At 39.0% G+C, this 21,801-nt stretch overlaps 1 protein-coding gene across 1 annotated transcript in view; it reads right to left on the bottom strand.

The window, feature by feature from the left end:
* The window catches only part of LOC126183408 (calcium-dependent secretion activator-like), a 1,473,721-nt gene that overhangs the window by 326,443 nt on the left and 1,125,477 nt on the right, over positions 1 to 21,801 (bottom strand). Inside the window, exons 22-23 of the mRNA XM_049925356.1 lie at positions 2,312 to 2,435; positions 2,166 to 2,186 (exon numbers count right to left, since the gene is read on the bottom strand). Of these exons, the coding sequence (XP_049781313.1) occupies positions 2,166 to 2,186; positions 2,312 to 2,435 (145 nt within the window). The remainder of the gene's footprint in view (positions 1 to 2,165; positions 2,187 to 2,311; positions 2,436 to 21,801) is intronic.

Genomic DNA, 21,801 nt, shown 5'->3' with positions numbered 1-21,801 from the left:
ATTTCAGCTGTAGCTGAAGCAAAATTCATCATGCGGGACAGAACAGAGTATGTGCGAAGAGGTGCTGCAGCATTCACCTCATTCTAGTAATAATGGAAGCAGTACTCTGTGAGGCTGAGGGGCTCTTTCATCTCCTTATGATTGGGAGAAAGCTGACGTTACTCCCAATTTTGATCAGTTTACTTCACTGCAAGAAAAGATATTCCCTCTAGTTCTGTTGAGTCCTTTGAACTCTTTTTTGATGATGGTGTATTGAAACACCTTCAGGAAATGACTACCCTATATGCATATCAGAAAAGTGACGGCAGTTTTGCAATTTCATGTGATGAACTGAGATATTTTTTAGCAATTTTTAGTCTGTCAGGATACCTAACTGTACCTGGATGGAGAATGCTGTGGCAAGTCAACACAGAGACATACAAAGTTTGTCAGTTCAGCAACAAGGCGTAACAGATTTGAAACATAAAAATAGTTTGTTCACTGTGCTGATAACTCAAAAATAACTTCAGATGACAGATTTGGTGAAATATCATCCCTTGTCTCATACTCCATTATCTGAACATCTTTCAGTTGACGAGAATATGGTGCCATATTATGGCAGGCATGGAGCAAAGCAATTCCTGAAGAGTAAGCCCATAATATTTGGCCTCAAGATTTGGTGCCTCTGTGAGTCACTTGGGTATCCTGCACAATTTTTTCCTTACAGCAGAAAAGATATTGAATGGCTGAAAAATGTTAGCTTAGGTGAGCATGTGTTCTGAAACTAGTCAAAGACTTACCACCAGCTCCATACAAAATCTACACCAATCTTTTTTCTTCCTCAATTAATTTGGCCAAAACACTGAGAGAAAATGGAATAGGATTCATGGGTGCAATAATGAGTAATAGAATATGTAAGTGCCCTATAGATGATTCAAAACAAATAGCGAAGTCCCCTCATAGTAGCTTCGACTGCAGAAGAGAAAAACATTCTGGATCAGTGATAGCTGTTTGGAATAACAACCAACCAGTTCACATCATATCAACATGTGGCCCTGTTCACCCCATCAGAGGGGCCTGTAGATGGTTCCAGGCTGAAAAAAAACATAGCCGAACATAGTCAAAGCATATAACCATTTCATAGGTGGCATAGATAGGATGAATGAAAATATTTCGTATTATTGGACGTCTGTACCATCAAATAAATGGAGGTGGCCAATATTTATTACCTGTATTGATGTGGTAATGCAAAACGTGTGGCAACTTCCCGGGCAAATAAAAATAATCAGAATCTTTGCAGCCTCTTATTTAGAAGGAACATGGTAGAAACATGAATAAGGTTTTCACTCTGCAGCGGAGTGTGCGCTGATATGAAACTTCCTTGCAGATTAAAACTGTGTGCCGGACCGAGACTCAAACTCAGGACCTTTGCCTTTCGCTGGCAAGTGCTCTACCAATGGAGCTACCCAAGCTTAGGTAGCTCAGTTGGTAGAGCACTTGCACGCGAAAGGCAAAAGTCCCGAGTTGGTGTCTCGGTCTGGCACACGGTTTTAATCTGTCAGGAAGTTTCATGGTAGAAACATATTTGCAAAAATATGGCAAACCACCAATGTCAGGAGGAAGACTGAAGATAATAAAAGAATTACTAAAGAGGACTTTTGATACAGTACACTTTGACAATGTTGGCCACTGGATTTCAAATGCAGCCAAGGAAGGAAGATGTGCTCTTTGCAAAAAATAATTCCAGAAAGGCATGTGAAAAATGTAAAATAACTCTCCATGAGCATTGTTTCAAGGACTGCCGTTGTAAGAATTAACTGTTAGTTGGCTGTATGTAATCAATATTTGTACTAAGGCTTTTGTTTCACTAAATAAATCAATATTATTGAAAAAATTATGTTTCTTTTTGTTTTCATTTGTGGGACCCTTCTCATTCCTGGTGTTCCTATTTGGGAACAATGTTTCTCACCTAAATCAATGGTGAAAAATCAAAACTTGCAATAAGGCTATCTCAAAAAAATTATTTTAAGTTAATTTCAAATGTTTACCCAAAATAAAACAGAGAAAATAATCTCAGGCAAAAATGGGTTAAATTAGTTACTAGATTTGGAAAAAATACTGTACTCTGTCAAAAAAATCACTGATTTTGAAACTTACAAAACATTTATCCATAATTACAAAATTACCTTGTACTGTCCCTTCACCTCCTTGAATGAAGCATTAGAAATAGATAAAAGATATAACATTAAACAAGTGCAATTTTCTATTAAATATACCATCTATAAAAATTTGCTATAGTCTATTTCATTTACAAACAGTTCACAGAGTTTACCTTCTATTTTTGCTTCTGCAGAAAGTCTAGTGTAATTAACAAGTGCTGCTTTCTCTAAACATTTCTTAATCATCCCTCGAACTTCTTCTGGTGGTACTGGAGTAACAATATCTTTCATCAGGACCTGTTATTTAAATAAAAAAGCTTAGTTAAGCGTACTGGATATTGAAAACTCAAATAAATTCTAATGAAAATGTATGTTATGTTGGCAATATCCAGTCAGTTTAATTTTGATTAATCTCAGACAACTGAAAGTATTTCATATACTGTTCCACAAAATAAAATAAATGACCACTTTCTAAAAAATACAAGTCAATATTAGTATTAAAATCATCTTCAATGGTACACTGTTGAAGTACAGAATATTTAGTACATTCTGTGACATTTTGAGTACATGTGAAGGCATGTAAACATGAGGTACTACACAATGTATTGCCTTATGTCTACTGTAGTTTATCAGCTTTGGTGTGCTCTTGTCCATTTTAAAGTATACACACAATACTGACACTGAAGTTAATTAGGTGTATTGATCCCACTTATTTCTTGTCTTTACTCAAAAAATTTTTTTTTTAAATTCCAGTTACATTAAATAATAACTGTCAGCAAAGGATGCATTACAACTGAAAATGCAAGCTCTATGTTAGCACCTGCTGTTTCTATTTTTCTTACGTATTTCTGTTCCTCATCTAGTTTTACATGATTGTAAGTATACACTGCTGCACAAGACTTAAGGACAAAAGTAACTTTTGCATGATGAGTCACTGCCAGCTAATACAGTTCAATGAAACAGGGACCACATATACTGCTACATATACTGCTACAGTACATAAGATAACAGAATGAAATACACAATGAGACAAACAGAAATAACACTTCTCTTCACAGAGAGCAATTACACTCAAGTCACCATGATTTATAGTGGTATCCTGGACATTACAAAAGGTGATGCATGTTTTTAATAGGATGTGTGATCACCACAGACAGTAATACATGCTCTGCAATGTGCTGCCATTCTGGCCACAGACTTGAAATGAGTTCTTGTGATAGGGCATTCCATTCCCCCACCAGTGTGGCTGGCACCTGCTGAATAGTTGTTTGTAAATGTGGACATGCTGCAATATTTGTTCTCACCACGTCTACTCATCATTGGTCCAGTCCTTGTGCTCTTGGCACAATTTCAAATGGTGCTACCAATGTGCAGGTCTCAACAGAATACAATACACTAGTCAACAGGCAAACAGACTAGCACCATGCAGTCACCATGCTACTACACTGCATAGGACTGAATGCCTTTCAGTAGTGTTAAATGTGGTTATGTTGCACCCACTGTCTGACATGGTTCCGTTTTTGCCTGTTGCACAGTGTAGCAGTTTTCTGTTCCTGTAGTTGACCATAAACCCACCTAACCATCAAGCTATGGATTTATAGTGAGTTTCTAATAAAATAAACTTGAAGTTAATAACAATAGAATAGTGCAATATTATGTACTTGCAGTTTGGAAATAATCTTTGTGCTTACAAAAAATACTCATTCGAGTGGAAAGTGAAATGGATTAATTAAGTGTACTACCTAATTCAGTGCATTAAAAAGTGAATATGGGACTGGAACCTGATTTATAAAAAATATATAATATGGTAAATTTTCAAGTATAGCTTTCAAAAGAGGAAATATATATCCTACTTGTACATTCTATCAAGCAGTGTCCAAATAATAGAAAAGAGAGAAAATTTAGTGGCATAGTGAAACATACAGAGGAGAACTAATTAATTAAGTTTATATTTTAGGCTATTAACAAAAAAGCTTCTCAATGGGAGAAGAGTGGAAATGCCCTATGCAACATTACAGCTTGTGCTCTATACTAAGAAGAGAAATTTGGTATCTTATCATTACAATATCAATGAGTCCCAATTGGAATCAATAAACTCACACAAATACCTGGGTGTGACATGAAAAATAATAATTATATGACCTCATCAATAGATAAAGCTAGTGACATATTTCCATTCATCGGTAGGATACTGGGGAAGTGCAACCAGTGACAAAGGAGATTGCTTAAAAATCTTTTGTGTTACCCTTCCTTGATTATTGCTCAAGTGTGCAGAACCACATCTAAAAGATTTAACAGAGGATACTGAATGTATAGAAAAGATGGCAACACAATTGGTGAGAGTATAATGGAAATGCTGAAAAACCTGAATGTATAGATATTCCAAGATAGATGTCAGCTATCCCACATAAATCTACTTACAAAGTATCAAGAATATGTATTAAGTGAGATATCTAGGAATATGCTACAGACCCTTATTTAGTGCTCCTGTGGGAAATGCAAAGAAAAATAGAGTAACAACAGAACAAAGAGACAACTTTTGCAGTCAGGCTTCCTACATTCCGTACAAACCAAATGGGAAGAAACTTTAATCTGTGGTCCAATGAGAAGCACTATCCGCAGTGTACTTGAGTGATCTCCAGAACCTGGATCTAGATGTAGATACAGAGGTCAAAAGGGTTCTTGATCCTGACTCTAAATACATACCATTACTGTCATCATGTAGCTGGTTACACAAAATAGCGCAGAAACTATGGCCACACTCTAATCCCAGTGGTTTCAGATTCAGCATTTTTTTGTGATTTATTGACCCTCTATTACCACTGGGAACTGAAGATTGTTACACCTTGAATGTACTTTAACCAATGTAATAGAATGTTTGATTGATCATGTACATCATGGATTGCTGACCTCCATGCTCTCTCTCTCCATCATCATGATTAGCCATGTACAGTGTCATATGAAAAATTGCTCATCAGACTTGTTATGGTTTGTCTTTCTGCTGATCATGAAGTGTGGTCCAAGAAACTTACATTTTCCAAATTAATCAACCTTATGTTGCTGGCATCATGCAATAATCTGAATTTATGTCATTTTCACAGGAGACATTCACTGACAATGTAGAAATAACAAAAATTATCAGTTAGTATTGAGTACTTCTGTACTTGAATAATAACACTGCATCATCCTCTCATTCTGCAGAAAGTCACAGAGCAAATAGTTTTCAATCACCCATTATATGAATAGTGGAAAAGTAGTTAATACCAAGACAAAAAAGTCAGTTCCTTTGGACATTCACACTATCATCATTCCTATTTGGCACAAGTGCTATCAGTGATACCCTGCCCCTTCTTGACATTTTCTACAACCTTTTACTATAGTAAACAACACGAAGTTACAGTTGAATATAAGATGGCATTGTTGTCTGACAAATCTCGAGGTTCAGCTGTGTGTCAGGTAGGATGTTCATCCTTCATGCACATTGGCACCATTCTTTAGTGATATGTTGGAGCTGTGTCATATGTGTATTTTTGGAGTGCTAATGATTGTAGTGGATGTGTGTATAGTGTAGTGCTATGTTTATTTTTTTGATGCTGATGATGATGATGATGAGAGATGGGAGAGGGTGAAACCCAGTGCTGGCACATATCCTACTATTCCCAAAAAGCACCAAGGGGGCTGTTGAGCTTAATGTCCCCACCTGATGGACAGATTACCATCAACAGTGTCACATGCCCTCATTTCATGAGATGCTGTAAAGATGTTTGGCAATTAATCCAGAACACTGGCACAAAGACTGGTGACCTGGAAGGGTCTCTCCTCTTCTTGCTGGTCAAACACTTGCAGTAAAAACTTCATCCTTCACCAGGATTCAGACCGGCATACCTCAATGTATAGTACCATTGCACAATCATTCATTAGCAGCTATGGCAATAGAGGTGGGAACAACACTATGCAACACAACATCAAACATATTTGATGGTGTTGCCTGCATTTCCAACTCAGAAGACTATACTTGCACAAAGAAAGATGACCTGGGTTCTATATGCCTTGGCCACTGAACAATGCCATTGGAATATAATGTGCCCTTGCACAGCACCATGCTAGTGTTGAAAGTGCCCAACAAAACTTTGGGCAAGGTGATGATTACACAGGAAAACTATACTTGTTAAGTGAAGTTTCAGGTATTATAGTTGTGTCTGTGTCAATTCACAGCACATCCTGCTTAATGATCAGAATACATTACAACAAAAGTATAGCAATTGTTCAAACCAGTTCTGGGCTATGCAAAGCATTTTCTCAGTTGCACCTGAAGGACAGCCTCATTTCTATCATTCTCACCCTGTGCATTTGGTCCTAGGCAAGACCATGGAAATGGAACTTGGCCATCTGTAGACTATGCATGGCACCACCCTCATCTTGTCAGTTCAGTGGGGGAGTCAGCACAGAAAAGTATTAAACATGCTGTTTGTGATGCACAGGTATGATAAAGCATTGTGCACTGAGACACAATCCAGCCCTGTAACAGAAGTTTAAGGTATCTCCTTATTCCATTTCAAAACAATAATAGTTGCTTTATGAGTGCTACAGTTTCTTTCTGGAACTACAAAAATTACCCCAGAAAAATAAGGTTTTCCAAATATTAAAAAATATTCCAAGGTGCAATGTAATCATATTCCTAGGAACAAATGTTCTATTCAAATATAAAAGTGATGCAATAAATAGAATGTTGTCAGTACAGTGTTTAAAGGTTTGTGTGTTACATTATTATTCTGCTACACATTAATAATCATTAAGTGAAATCAAATTAAGAGGACGTATTACCAAAAACCAACATTTTGAAGAAGAAGCTATTGGCAACTAACACAAATTTCCGTTTTCAAGACAGGGAAATTTGTTAAGAGATTAAACAATCTCAGTTTATTTTCAAACATGATATGCTCCTTTCCAGAACAGCTTCTTCCATATCAAGGTACAAGATGGTACACAAACAACAAAGTATTGCTTAACCATCCACAAGCTATGTAACTAGTTTTAAAAAAATACAGAATTCTACTCACCATAAAACTCTGTAACTGAAGAATTATCTATATCATTCAAATAGCTTTAGAATATTATACATCACTAAAATTTGTGGAATATTTACAAATGCTGCATAAAACACAACCTTATGTCTGACAAGAACAAAAACAGTAGAAAATGCTAGAAAATGGTTATGGTAATTTCTAGTGTACATTCCTTCATGTGACTGAAACACCAACCAGGAAACATCATGTGTGCTTATGTACTCTCCTCCAGATACAAGAGTCTCACCTACAATAGGTCACCATTAGGACTTAGAAGGGCTCTCATGAGTTTTCTACATATACTTACAGAAACTTAGCCAAGGACCACCACAATGCTTGTATGACATTACAGTGACAGGCACTTTGTGGGTGCGAAACTTTTGAAATCTAGAAGCACCAATGAAATGTACTCTGTTCCCAATGAATTTCCTTCTAATGTAGAGATAAATATCTAGGGCACATATTAAATGAATCAGTGCTTGACACCATCAGCAGAACATGTTGATGCCATAGCTGAACTACCAAACAAACTTTTCTCTTTTGTGGATATGTTTGCGTATTATGATATATTTATTCAGTAACCTGCCTTCACTGCTTAACTATTCAATCAGCTGAATAAGCAAGCAGTCAGTCTTAAATGGGACATGGCCAGCCAGAACACATTCATGCAATTGAGGCCATGAAGGAAGGAGATGCACACAGCAGTCAGTCACAACCCCATTGCAAATCTAGATTTCGTTTATAAATAGCCATCGTCAGCACATTTTTGTTACAATTCATCAGACTCACAAAAGTTCAAGTCACTATGCATTCTTACAGGTGTACAGGCAGGAGAACACTGAGCCTCCTGCCTATACACCTGTAAGAATGCATAGTGACTTGAACTTTTGTGAGTCTGATGAATTGTAACAAAAATGCACTGAAGACAAAATCTAGATTTGCAAGAATAATAAAAGCTAATGGGATTGTGACTGGCTGCTGTGTAACTCTCTTTCCTTATAGTCTATAGTCATTGTGCACTGTGGTTCCTGATGGAATCATAGTTGATTGAGGCACTATTTGAAATCCATGCCACACTTGGCAACTTGACATGACCATAATGAGAAAATATGATAAATCAGAGCTGATACAAAGGCTTATCTACAAACAGGTCGTTCACAAATGGAACAGACAAGGAGGGATCAGGTAGTGTTACCAAAAGTAATGTCTGCCGTAACTTCTCAGGTGGCTTGTGGAATATTGACATAGAAGTGGATGTAAAAGTTTCATGTTTGTGGAAGGTGCTTTGCAGTAAAGCATTTTTGTGGTTCTGTCTCATAAAAGTGCAACCAACACAGACCAATTAATTTTTTATTCTCCCAAAACTTCATTGTTACAGAGCTGAGGAGGATACACTTGCTATTATTTACAAAGTTAAGAAACTTTGTGTAGGGGGCATTCCAATAATCTTAACCACCCCAAACAACTTTTTGTCCAGAAGTGTAACAAAACATACATCAAGCATATGTTGTTTATTTACCATGGGGTGTTAACCAGTATAATTGCATTTCTTGTACCTTTGTCCATTACAATTATGTCAGCACAGTATATGTGTATGTGTGTATACTACATTCTTTATTCAGTAATTCAGTTTCTGTCCTCCAGGCCTGTACGAAAATGAATCATGTATTCAAGTAAACATCACATTCAACTTAATAAGAAACAGAAATGGGGATATTTAATACCATTTTGTAATACTGTAATGCAGTGTGGGCACAAAAAGATGTAGAGCATTCAAAGGTGTACAAAGGGATGACCATGTACAGTGATACACTAGTCCACAAATTGGATGAAAGAATTTATTGCTACTTCCTTGTTACATGCTGAAGTTAATTACAAGGGAGGGGAATATGTTCCTTTATGCTCTCTGGAGTTGTGGGAATAATGCAATAGATGTATTTTATGGAAACCAGAAGAAAAAAGTCCCGAGAAGTTAAGTTAGGAGATCAAGCAGCCAAATTCATTGTTCATTCATGACCAATCCATCTGGAAGTATGCATTTAGTTCAGAACAAGAATATCACGCAAGCCATTTTGTTCTGGATATCCTTCATGTTGGCACAACATAAGCATTCTGGTTCTTAGTGGCATTTCTTCCAGAAGATGAAGAAGAATTCACATGAGAAAGTTGGCATAGGCCCTCTCATTTAGGTTAGCACTGATAAAATAATGGTTATAGTACTAGGTATCCCACACAAGACCTTAACTCTCCACTGATGTGTATGTTCCATCACTCGAAGCCATCATGGGCTTTTGCTGCATTAATAATGCACTTTCTTTGTACTTACCTGTCCTTTGTTTGAGAAAGAACATTCATCAGTGAAAAGAACATAGGAGAGGAATTCCTGGCAGATGAAGATATACTGCTGTGCCCATTGACAGAACTGTTGCTCACCAACCCTGTTGCTGGTTGCACTAATAAATTTTCGAAGCTAGTGCTCAACACAGATGGTGAAAGAATGAAGTCCAACTCAGATGGTGTGTCACAGTCATGATCTAGAGCACACAAAGAGTGCCAATGTTGTAAAACCAGGGCCACACTCATAACTCACTGCCACAGGACTACAAATGATTTGTATGACATCATCCAGAATGTTGTTCTGCAAACTCTACAATTCAGAGTAATAACATGCAACTTCCCAGCTCTGCTACTTGAAGGTGTTCCAGTACTGATGGGAAATGCAAGGGCAGGGAAAGCTGTCTGTAATTGAGACACCACAGTGGGGACAGGGTCACTGACATCTCAAATTAAATGAGGGTAAATGGCTGCTTAACCTGATACAATTACAGGATGTCTGAGTTTAAATACTCATGATTCAGATAACTTGTTCCCAGCCTTGCTAGTTACAGGTTGACTCTGATGGTGAACTGTGATGTGCTGCTTGCAGCCTGTTGGAAGACTTCGACTACAGGACTGCAGTCTGCTGTGTGTAGTTGGACTTCATTGCTCCATCCTCCTGCCATTAACAGGTCACAGCTGTGATTGATAGAAGATGTTGACACATGGACCTGCTGGATCTTCCTGTGATGAAAGGGCCAAACCAGCTGACTGCATGCTGTTATCCTCTGAGGTTGGGGGGCTGGGGGGGGGGGGGGAGGCACCTGAATGACACCTCCCACCTCCCAGGCTGTACATGTACCACACTCTTGGCTGTACACTGTGTGTGCTGTGGGCTCTTGCCTTCAATTACCACCATTTGTAGCATGTCATGTGTACAGGTCTAACCAAATACCCATCTTCAAGAGTGGTAAGGCCTATTGTATCCTCAGAGGTGCACCCATGGGCCATGTTCCTGACCCCTGCTACTGCATTCCATGTTGCCTCCCTTTCAGGTAGCAGGGTGCCTGAGCTACTGCAAGCCATATGAGCTGCTAGAGCACTATGGCTACTATATTCCACCAACACATGAACAAGCAGTCTGGACCATTTCCTGCATACCAGAGAAAAGAATATTCATTCTAGAAATCATGTCAATGAAATGTTATTACAGACACCGAAGTTTCACTGACAGCTTCAGGCATAAGACTGGATCAGTCCATGGAGCTCAACCTCCTGCACTTGTAATGTCACTGCCTCACCTCACCAAGCTTGATGCACAATCACCACTTAATCTGAGGTATGACCATTACAACTGGTGTTCACAAGTGCACTTCTTGAAACCTGTCACCATCAGAACTAACATCCAGAAGTGGTGTTCATAACACCCAACATCATCATAACTGGTCATCACACCAACATCACTGTGATTAGCATCCTTTGTCTTTCTGTCTGTACTTCAGCATGAAGGATGATGAATGAAAGTAGTTTTGTTGCCCTACAGCTGACCTTTTTGTTCCACTGTATAATGTGTTGTCCATGGTAGATCACAGAGACACTGATTTCAAACAGAAGTTAACTTCAGTGCAGCTTTGTGAGTGTCCTGAGCTGTCAAAGTTCAGGCAGCAACTGTCATGAAACATATCTGACATCTGTTGGGTGTGCACTTTGTAATTTTTCTGGGCACAAGCTGGCATGCACCAAAGCTATGTCAGTCAGATGTTTTACTTGCTGACTTTGGAGCTATTTCACATGGGAATGTAATGAATGTAGATGGGATATGATACACAGTAAGAATTGGAGTCTCCACTTTTGTATTGTGTACCTTATAATTGGAACCTGGTGTTTGCTTCCCTTTTACTGCATACTTATTGGTTATGCAGCAGTAGCATACACCAGTATAATGGAACATATAGTTAGACTACAAGCTGGCTGAGAAGAAAAGTACTGCAGGCAGACAGATACCATGACAATTTCAAGCAATTTAAATTACGCAGAGTGTACCCCTTCCTACAATACATCCTGTACAGCAAATTTAGTAAGACTTTCTTCTGGCAAGGTAATGGAATACATAACTGTATTTACAAGTGACAATTTAGCTTCAGCCAAGGTGGGGAGTTGGTCTGACAAAACATGTCTTCTTATGGCCAATTTATGATTTATTTGGGAAGCTAAAGCATATGTCATCTACCATGAGACCATTTGAGGTGCATAAACATTTGAACAGTTGGTTGAGGGTTTACAGCAGAGGTACCAAAAACAGAACAAAACTCACTTCTTTTAAGAAAAATAAGACACATCAAGTCAGAAGCATGACGAGTGAGTTCAGTCATTGTCAGAAGGCTCCAAAGACTTAATGTTCAGATGTATGAGCTGATGCAAGATGAAGAAGTGAATATGGTGTTATGCCAAGAAGCTGAAAATATGGCTCTCAATGTGATCTGCATGACATTACTATTGAAATGTCATGTGGGGTTAAAGTGAAGAATCCTTCAGATTTGGCCATGGGTATCAGAGTAACCACACATGTAGGTGATATATATGTAGTAAGCAAGGGTCATGGTGACCATTGTGTGTTTGTTTCAAAAATATGAAGTGTCACATGTGTGGGCATGGTGGGCGTCCCCAGAAACAGTATCATCAGCTAAAGTGCTACAAATGTGGTCAAGCAGGTCACAAAGCATGGGAGTGCAGGGCTAAGAAATGAGAGAAACAGTCTTGTGAGAAGCTATCATTAAACATAATCAGGAATGCTTCAGCTGTTGGAAGAGGTTCCAGCAATATGTGATACTGCACAGTTAGATACAGGGGCACACATATTGGTTGTCAAACTAGATCTCTTAGCTAGAAAGAGACTGGGAGCTACTCATTATAGATAATGTGGAATAGATACAATGATATAGAGATATAGATTCATTGGGGGGGGGGGGGGGGCATAGCACAAGCTTAATATAGCATATGAAAGTGCTGCCACAAGTACGTCAAGGTATTCTGTGACTCTTGGTCTTGATTTCCTTACTCAACATCACATCAAAATGAATCATTAACAGCATATAGGTGAACTTAGAGGAACTTTGTTTTTGCTGTGTGGCAGTGCTGCAAGCAATGTAGTATTTCAAGGTACACCAATCATCAAGGTGTTGCAGACTACATTGCATACACCTATGCTGAAGATTGGTTCTCATGGTAACGTGACATCAGGCATAGGGAAATTAGTTTGATTAACTGTGGATACAGACTTACTGCAGGAAATGTTATGCTTGGCTGAACCACTGCAGAATAATGAGCATTTGAATACAATGCATCATTTTTACCCAGAAACATACTGCACGTAAGAAATGTAAATGGGAAATGTATATGGTTCTCATTAGCCTGGAAAATTTTGATATAGATGATGCAAATCTACCAAAGGGCATAATGATCGCCACATTGGATATTTTGGAGGGAGAGCGTGGTATTGTCCAGAGATCATGGTGTCACACCAAAGTTAGCAATGCAAACCGATTCCACAAACATTAGTGAGGTATCACTGCAATCCACGACATATGGTAAATGCTCCAGAAGACCATGCCTCCCTCTCAGCGACAGCAATGCCCCCATGCTGAGGTCAATATAGTGTCAAGCATGCCAGAGATCTCCCTCAGTTTGTGACCCAAGTTTCAGCAGTCAACATCATCTAGTGGGACATTGTTTGTCAAAGTCTCAGTGGAACATGTACTTAGATTACATTGCACCTTAAGAGAACAGTTTGTTATTTTATGCATCAAGTGATGATTTCATAGTAAATAACAGTTGTAAATATTGTATGCTTTCCTGTGGCAAAGGACTGTCTCAAGTTACGTGAATCTTTTTATTCATTTGTATAATAAAGTGAGCAAATATTTCATGTTATAGTTACAATGATCCATCTCCTATAGCAATTAAATTACCTACTGCTATGGCCAGATGATTGAAGTTTTGTTTGGTCACAATAAAAAGGATATAGGTAGGTCATATGCCAACCACAACCACAAGCATACCATCAGTAAAATGGACATGCCATGTGACTAGGGCCTCCCCTCAGGTAGACCATTTGTCTGGTGCAAGTCTTTCGAGTTGACGCCACTTCAGTGACTTGCATATCGATGGGGATAAAATGATGATGATAAGGACAACACAACACCCAGTCCCTGAGTGGAAAAACTCTCTGACCCAGCTGGAAACTGAACCTGGACTGTTATACCATCAGTGATTCCACAGTACAAAGTAAGGTGAGTCATCTGAAGTGCAGTGGCCAGCATTTAATGGGAGGACTATTGCTACAGTTAAGAATTTTTTAAATGCACAGGGTCCATTAACTGCAACTCCTATTACCCAACATGGCATACCAAAGAGAGTAGTGCTCCCATGTATATGTAGCCAAATTGTGTGCTGCAGTGCTTAAAACTGCTCATGGAAGGATTTATCAACCAACAACTGGCAAAACATATCACAGAAGCCAATGATAGTCCATCGAGAGCACATGTCATCCTGGTCCCAAGAAAGTCAATCGATGCACCCAGATTTTTTTTTTATTTTTTTATTTTTTTGCATCTAAAGATGTTTGATTGATTGAACTATCACCAATGCCAATCCAATACTAAAGATCACAGGGATGCCTAAAAATGTAACTGGATGAAAGTACTGCACTACAACAGATTTGTGTAGCAAGTACCACCATATGGAGGTAGGACATGAAGAGAGAGCTAAAACATGTTCTTCAGTATTATTGTGGTATTTTCAATATTGCCTGATGCCATTCATGCTTAAAAATGTACCAGCCACATTTCAGACATTGCTAGAAGAGGTTTTGCATGGCTGAAACCTTGGTAGAGCATAGCGTATCTCAATAACATTATAGTATTTTTGGAGGATGAGGATGAACATGTGAAACAGATGGAAGAATTATACCACAGACTGAGAGCAGTACATCATAACTAATTATTGACAAATGTAATTTAGCCCAGACTCAGATCAAGTACCTGGGCTATGTCATCAGAGAGAAGGGCATATGATCTGATCCCCATTTAGTATCAACAGTTTCTGAATTTACAACTCTACAAACAGCAAAGTACTCACAGTTTTCTTCTGGGCCTTCTTCATTATTATTACCAAAAATTTGTAAAATGCACTGCACAAATTGTTCAATTGTTAAATCATTTGTTAAGGACAGGGATTAAACTTCAGTGGTTGACAAAGTATGAGTGTACCATTCAAGTGTTAAAGAAATCATTACCCAAAGACCCAGTACTGGTGTTTCCCGATTTTGACAAGGAGTTTATGCTTTCTTGCAATGCTAGCAATACTGCTCTCAGTTGTGTTTTGACTCAGGATATTGATGGGAAAGATCATCCTGTGGCGTACACTTCTCAGCAGTTAAACTGAGTGGAATGCAATTGCTTTATGACAGAGAAGGGAGTGTTAGCAGTGATCTTTAGGATACATACTTTACATGTTACTTACACAGGCAGAAATTCAAAGTAGTGACAGATTATACTTCCCTAGAGTGGTTATTGGGCTTGAAGGATCCATCTAGCAGATTAAACATGTGAGTCTTAAGCTGAGTGGGATGGACTACAGAGTTGTTCACAAATCTGGAAGAAAACATATGAACACAGACACTTTGAGCACGAAGTTGCAGTATTGCAAATGTTTGTAAAAAGTGTGAATGACTGGCAGACAGAACAGACAGCTGGGATGTGGGTACCAGGAATGCTAGACGTAGATACATAATTTTGGTTGCACCCATATTTCACAACACACAAAAGTTTATAATAAAGCGCAATGAAATGTGGACCATGTGTAGTTGTTCCATTGTCACTAAGGAATCAAATGCTACAACAAGAACATGACTACGTTTTGCCAAGTCATGAGGTCTGAAGGGTGACAGATAGGAAAGTAGCTGAAAACTATAGGTGAAGTATGAAGAAAAATGATGGGGATCAGTACCTGTGGTATTGCATACCATGCACACAGTTGGTGGATCTCAGCCATAAAAAGAGGTCTTGATATTTTGGGTCCATTAAACAAAGCTCCAGCTGGTAATAAATACATATTAACAAGCAGTGACCTTTTTATGAGGTTACATCTATGATGGCAATTTCCAGTCAGCAAGCTGCTACAGTTGCTATGGCATAAGTGAATAATTGGATTTTTAAATTTGAGATGGCATAAACCTGAGTAACTGGCCAGAGTATTAACTTATTATTTAATTTGGTGAAGCACCTATGCCTTATACTACATGTCTAAAGATTACAGAGAAGTCCATTTCTTCCACAAGCAAATGGACATGTGGAAAATGTTCACTGAAGAAGGGGGGAAAAAAAAATGGAGACAGCTCCCTTTGATGTTGTTGTTGTTGTGGTCTTCAGTCCTGAGACTGGTTTGATGCAGCTCTCCATGCTACTCTATCCTGTGCAAGCTTCTTCATCTCCCAGTACCTACTGCAACCTACATCCTTCTGAATCTGCTTAGTGTATTCATCTCTTGGTCTCCCTCTACGATTTTTACCCTCCACGCTGCCCTCCAATACTAAATTTGTGATCCCTTGATGCCTCAGAACATGTCCTACCAACCGATCCCTTCTTCTGGTCAAGTTGTGCCACAAACTTCTCTTCTCCCCAATCCTATTCAACACTTCCTCATTAGTTATGTGATCTAACCATCTAATCTTCAGCATTCTTCTGTAGCACCACATTTCGAAAGCTTCTATTCTCTTCTTGTCCAAACTATTTATCTTCCATGTTTCACTTCCATACATGGCTACACTCCATACAAATACTTTCAGAAATGACTTCCTGAGACTTAAATCTATACTCGATGTTAACAAATTTCTCTTCTTCAGAAACGATTTCCTTGCCATTGCCAGTCTACATTTTATATCCTCTCTACTTCGACCATCATCAGTTATTTTGTTCCCCAAATAGCAAAACTCCTTTACTACTTTAAGGGTCTCATTTCCTAATCTAATTCCCTCAGCATCACCCGATTTAATTCGACTACATTCCATTATCCTCATTTTGTTTTTGTTGATGTTCATCTTATATCCTCCTTTCAAGACGCTATCCATTCCGTTCAACTGCTCTTCCAAGTCCTTTGGTGTCTCTGACAGAATTACGATGTCATCGGCGAACCTCAAAGTTTTTATTTCTTCTCCATGGATTTTAATACCTACTCCGAATTTTTCTTTTGTTTCCTTTACTGCTTGCTCAATATACAGATTGAATAACATCGGGGAGAGGCTACAACCCTGTCTTACTCCCTTCCCAACCACTGCTTCTCTTTCATGTCCCTCGACTCTTATAACTGCCATCTGGTTTCTGTACAAATTGTAAATAGCCTTTCGCTCCCTGTATTTTACCCCTGCCACCTTCAGAATTTGAAAGAGAGTATTCCAGTCAACATTGTCAAAAGCTTTCTCTAAGTCTACAAATGCTAGAAATGTAGGTTTGCCTTTCCTTAATCTTTCTTCTAAGATAAGTCATACGGTCAGTATTGCCTCACGTGTTCCAGTATTTCTACGGAATCCAAACTGATCTTCCCCGAGGTCGGCTTCCATTAGTTTTTCCATTCGTCTGTAAAGAATTCGTGTTAGTATTTTGCAGCTGTGGCTTATTAAACTGACTTCGGTAATTTTCACATCTGTCAACATCTGCTTTCTTTGGGATTGGAATTATTACATTCTTCCTGAAGTCTGAGGGTATTTCGCCTGTTTCATACATCTTGCTCACCAGATGGTAGAGTTTTGTCAGGACTGGCTCTCCCAAGGCAGTCAGTAGCTCCAATGGAATGTTGTCTACTCCGGGGGCCTTGTTTCGACTCAGGTCTTTCAGTGCTCTGTCAAACTCTTCACGCAGTATCGTATCTCCCATTTCATCTCCCATCCCTTTGATGTACTGAAGCTGAAATTAGGATCTGACACTGAGTAAACAAATTTGTAAAATGAATACATGAGGTGTTGACAGAGGTCAATGAGCCAATACAAAATAACTGGAAAGGTGAAAATGTATGGGACAGCAAGCAAGTCAGATTCTACAATCCAGAGTTGGCTGAAGGGTGTTGGTTAGCAATTCATGCACACTAAAAGGTAAGACCAAGAAATTTTTAATGAAATATAATAGTTCATATCACATTATAAAGATGACTTGCCCAGTCAATGTTAAGATCCAGTTACCTACCCAAACTTTGATTGTACATATTAGTAGAGTAAACCCATTTGATGGTGTGATATATGCTTTACTGCATATTCTGGTGACAGTACCATAGCAAAGCAAGAAAGCAAAGAAGTTCAAGAAGGATGTGCTACCATACAAACTTAGGTCAAGCAACTAATTTACAGTGTATTTCTCCATGTTATGTTTTTCTTTGCTGTTTTGTACTCGTAGTATTACCGGGTGATCAAAAAGTCAGTATAAATTTGAAAACTGAATAAATCACGGAATAATGTAGATAGAGAGGTACAAATTGACATAGATGCTTGGAATGACATGGGGTTTTATTAGAACCAGAAAAATACAAAAGTTCAAAAAATGTCCGACAGATGGTGCTTCATCTGATCAGAATAGCAATAATTAGCATAACAAAGTAAGACAAAGCAAAGATGATGACTTTACAGGAAATACTCAATATGTCCACCATCATTCCTCAACAATCGCTATAGTCAAGGAATAATGTTGTGAACAGCACTGTAAAGCATGTCCGGAGTTATGGTGAGGCATTGGTGTCGGATATTGTCTTTCAGCATCCCTAGAGATGTCAGGCGATCACGATACACTTGCGACTTCAGGTAACCCCAAAGCCAATAATCACATGGACTGAGGTCTGGGGACCTGGGAGGCCAAGCATGATGAAAATGGTGGCTGAGCACATGATCAACACCAAACGATGCACGCAAGAGATCTTTCATTCGTCTAGCTATATGGGGTGGAGCGCCATCCTGCATAAACATTGTATGTTCCTACAGGTGATTATCAGCCAGGCTGGGGATGATGCGATTCTGTAACATATCGGCGTACCTCTCACCCATCACAGCAGCAGTTACAAAACCAGAATCATACATTTCCTCGAAGAAAAAAGGCCCGACAACAGTAGATGTGGTAAATCCAACCCATACCGTGAGTTTCTCGTCGTGCAATGTAGTTTCCATGACAGTTCTAGGATTTTTGGTAGCCCAAATCCTGCAGTTGTGGGTGTTGACAGACCCTCGGAGCATGAAATGAGCTCCGTTGGTCCATGACACGTTACTCAACCAATTGTCACCTTCCGCCATCTTTTGAAATGCCCACACCGCAAATGCCCTCCGCTTCACTAAATTGCCAGGTAACAGTTCATGATGCTGATGGATTTTGTACAGGTAGCATTGGAGGGTACGCCTAAGTGGCAAACAAACAGTAGTGTATGGAATGCCGGTGTGACATGCGGCTGCACGAGCGCTGACTTCCCCATGCATGGACGAATCCGCTACAGTCTCCATTTCTTCCTGAACTGTCTCAGCAGCATTACACCTTGTGCTCGGTTGACCATTACGGGGTCTATCATTTAAACAACCCATGGCTTCAAACTTCGAAATCATTCTCGCCACAGCTGCATTTGTCAATTGACCTTTACCCATTCGAATCCCCTTCCTACAGCGATAGGATTGTAACCCTGAACTAACACATTCCCCATTCTGATAATACAGCATCACTAAAAGCGCCTTCTCAGGTAACGTCAGCATGCTGCGACTGCTGGCACATCTGATTCTCTCTCTCATTACAGCTCCTTTTATACATGAATGTCATGCGCAGTCACTTATGTTTTGCTGTCCAGCACCACCTGTCGGACATTTTGTGAACTTTGTTTGTTTTTGGTTCTAATAAAACCCCATGTCATTCCAAGCATGTGTGTCAATTTTTACCTCTCTATCTACATTATTCCATGGTTTATTACGATTTCAAATTTATACTTACTTTTTGATCACCCAGTATATTTGTATTGTATTTCAGGGGTTAATAGCATATTATAGTGAGCCACATGTTATTTTTGTTATGTGGACACACTTTTAGAAGAAGCAAGGGGAACAGATGTGCATTCCTTTCCACTACGTGGTGCACCAGCAGGAGCACCACAAGGAATAGTTGTATTCATGGAACTAGTACACCTCATAGGAGATGTTGGAAGTGCAGTCTTGAACCAATCACTCAGCTCTGGGGTGTCACTTTCCAAACAACCAGATGTATTGCTGACTAGTCATCACTGGACACTAGGACTAACTTGTGAGTTTTTGAAAGATTTGCAGACTACAAAGAGATATTAATGGATTTACACAGGATGGGACAGAAAGAAGCTGTTGTCTCAGAGACTAGCAATGAGTACAAGGAGATGAAGCTTTTATATGACAAATTAAGAGCACAGATGGTGAAAGTGATGGATTTAGTACTGCAGACAACTATAAATAGAAAGAGGGGATGGATTAATGTAGGCGTGACCTCATTAAAAACCTTATTTGGGACACAAACCAAGAAAATGTGCAAAAACTTAATACAACAAAAAATCAGGTGCAAGAGACAGTAGAAGGTGTGCAAATCATGGTAGAGTGTCATATCACTCAACTAACAAACTTGGAATGTAATGTACTGAGCAATACTAGAGTGATAGAGAAGGTAAGTAAATAACTCAAGGAAAGTATATGAAGTACAGTAGCAAGCAGGAAGCTGTACATCACACAGCACGTTGGCAGTTAATTTCAGGCTTGATATTCCTGCAATGATTTTTGAAAGGATTACATCAAGCATAAATAGATTTTCTGAAAGTACTTCAGTAAGTAGTCAAATTGGCACAAAGCAATTTAGTGCTACTTTATAGCCTAGGCACCCTCGAGGTCACAACATATAAAGTCAGGTTACTCATGCTGATCTGATTTCCAGTAGTAAATTGAAGCTCTCATTATCAATTCTACACCATTAGTATGTATCCTATGAAGTGGGAAACCATGAGTTATTTGGTGCAGCTATGGACTGAAGAAGTATTAATAATTATGGAATGAGGCAATGCGCATACTCTCATGACAACACAGGATTTGCTGGAGTGTAAATGGGGATTATTGCTATTTGTTCAACTATGATGATAAAAAGGGATACCTGTCATGTGAGGTACAGCTGTTCAGAGGTGAACATGATACCACACAGTGTCACAGAGATGTGCAGGACCTAAACAGCATTTTCAGAAAATAGAAACCCACTCAATTCACTGAGTCTATTCACTAGAAAATGTAATACTCAACTGTTACAAGGATGGAAAATGGGGGCATGGAATCACTACTGGTATGACCATGATTGAACTGTCAACACAAATACTATATGGGCCAGACAAACTCTGAGTATACTGACAACCCAGAATCTAACCTGTCTTAATGATACCTTGAATTCAGAACTCCTATACTCAAACAATGAGCTAATCATGAGATGTTACACAATAATTCTTTAATGTAAATTTTGTAAATATACCCTATGTACATGAAGTTGGTCTAGGGAAACACCAACCCAAAATTCAGGCTAAAGTTTTTGAAAAATGGGGCATTATTGCACAGAAACCCTCTTCCCAGGTGGAATAATAAATTTTTGAAACTATTGCTCAACTCAGATGTTAAAAAACCCAAGTCCAACTTATAACATGTGACAATCATTTCAAAAGTATGCAAAGAGTACCAATACTGCAAAAGCACAACCATCATCATAACTCATTGTAACCAGTGAGCAGAACCATAGAAAGGAGCACAAATGGTGCATATGACAGCACCCATAATGTAGTTGTGCAAACTCTACAATTCAGAGTAATAATATGCAACATCCAAGCTCTGCTGATAGAAGGTATTCGAGTACTGATGAGAAATGCAGGGGCAGGGAAAACTGTCTGTCATAGAGACACCATAATGGGGACATGGCCACTGACACCTCAAGTTAAATGAGGGCAAATGGATGCTTAACCTGCTACAATGACAGAATATCTGGCTTTAAATAACCCTGTTCCAGACATCTCATCCTCAGTGTGTGCCATTCCATTTTGCATTGCCGATGGAATGACAGTCTTGCTAGTTGCAGATTAACTCTGTTGGCAAACTGTGATGTGCTGCTTGCCACCTGTTTGAAGACTTCAGCTAAGAGACCGCAACCTGGACTTCATAGCATTACACTGCCACTATCAACAGGTCACAGCTGCAACTGACAGAAGATGCAGACCTTCTGGGC

Source organism: Schistocerca cancellata, chromosome 4 (genome assembly GCF_023864275.1).
Source record: "Schistocerca cancellata isolate TAMUIC-IGC-003103 chromosome 4, iqSchCanc2.1, whole genome shotgun sequence".
NCBI lineage: Eukaryota > Metazoa > Arthropoda > Insecta > Orthoptera > Acrididae > Schistocerca > Schistocerca cancellata.
The sequence above is the reverse complement of the archived record's forward strand: the minus strand, read 5'-3'. Positions and strand labels throughout refer to the sequence as shown.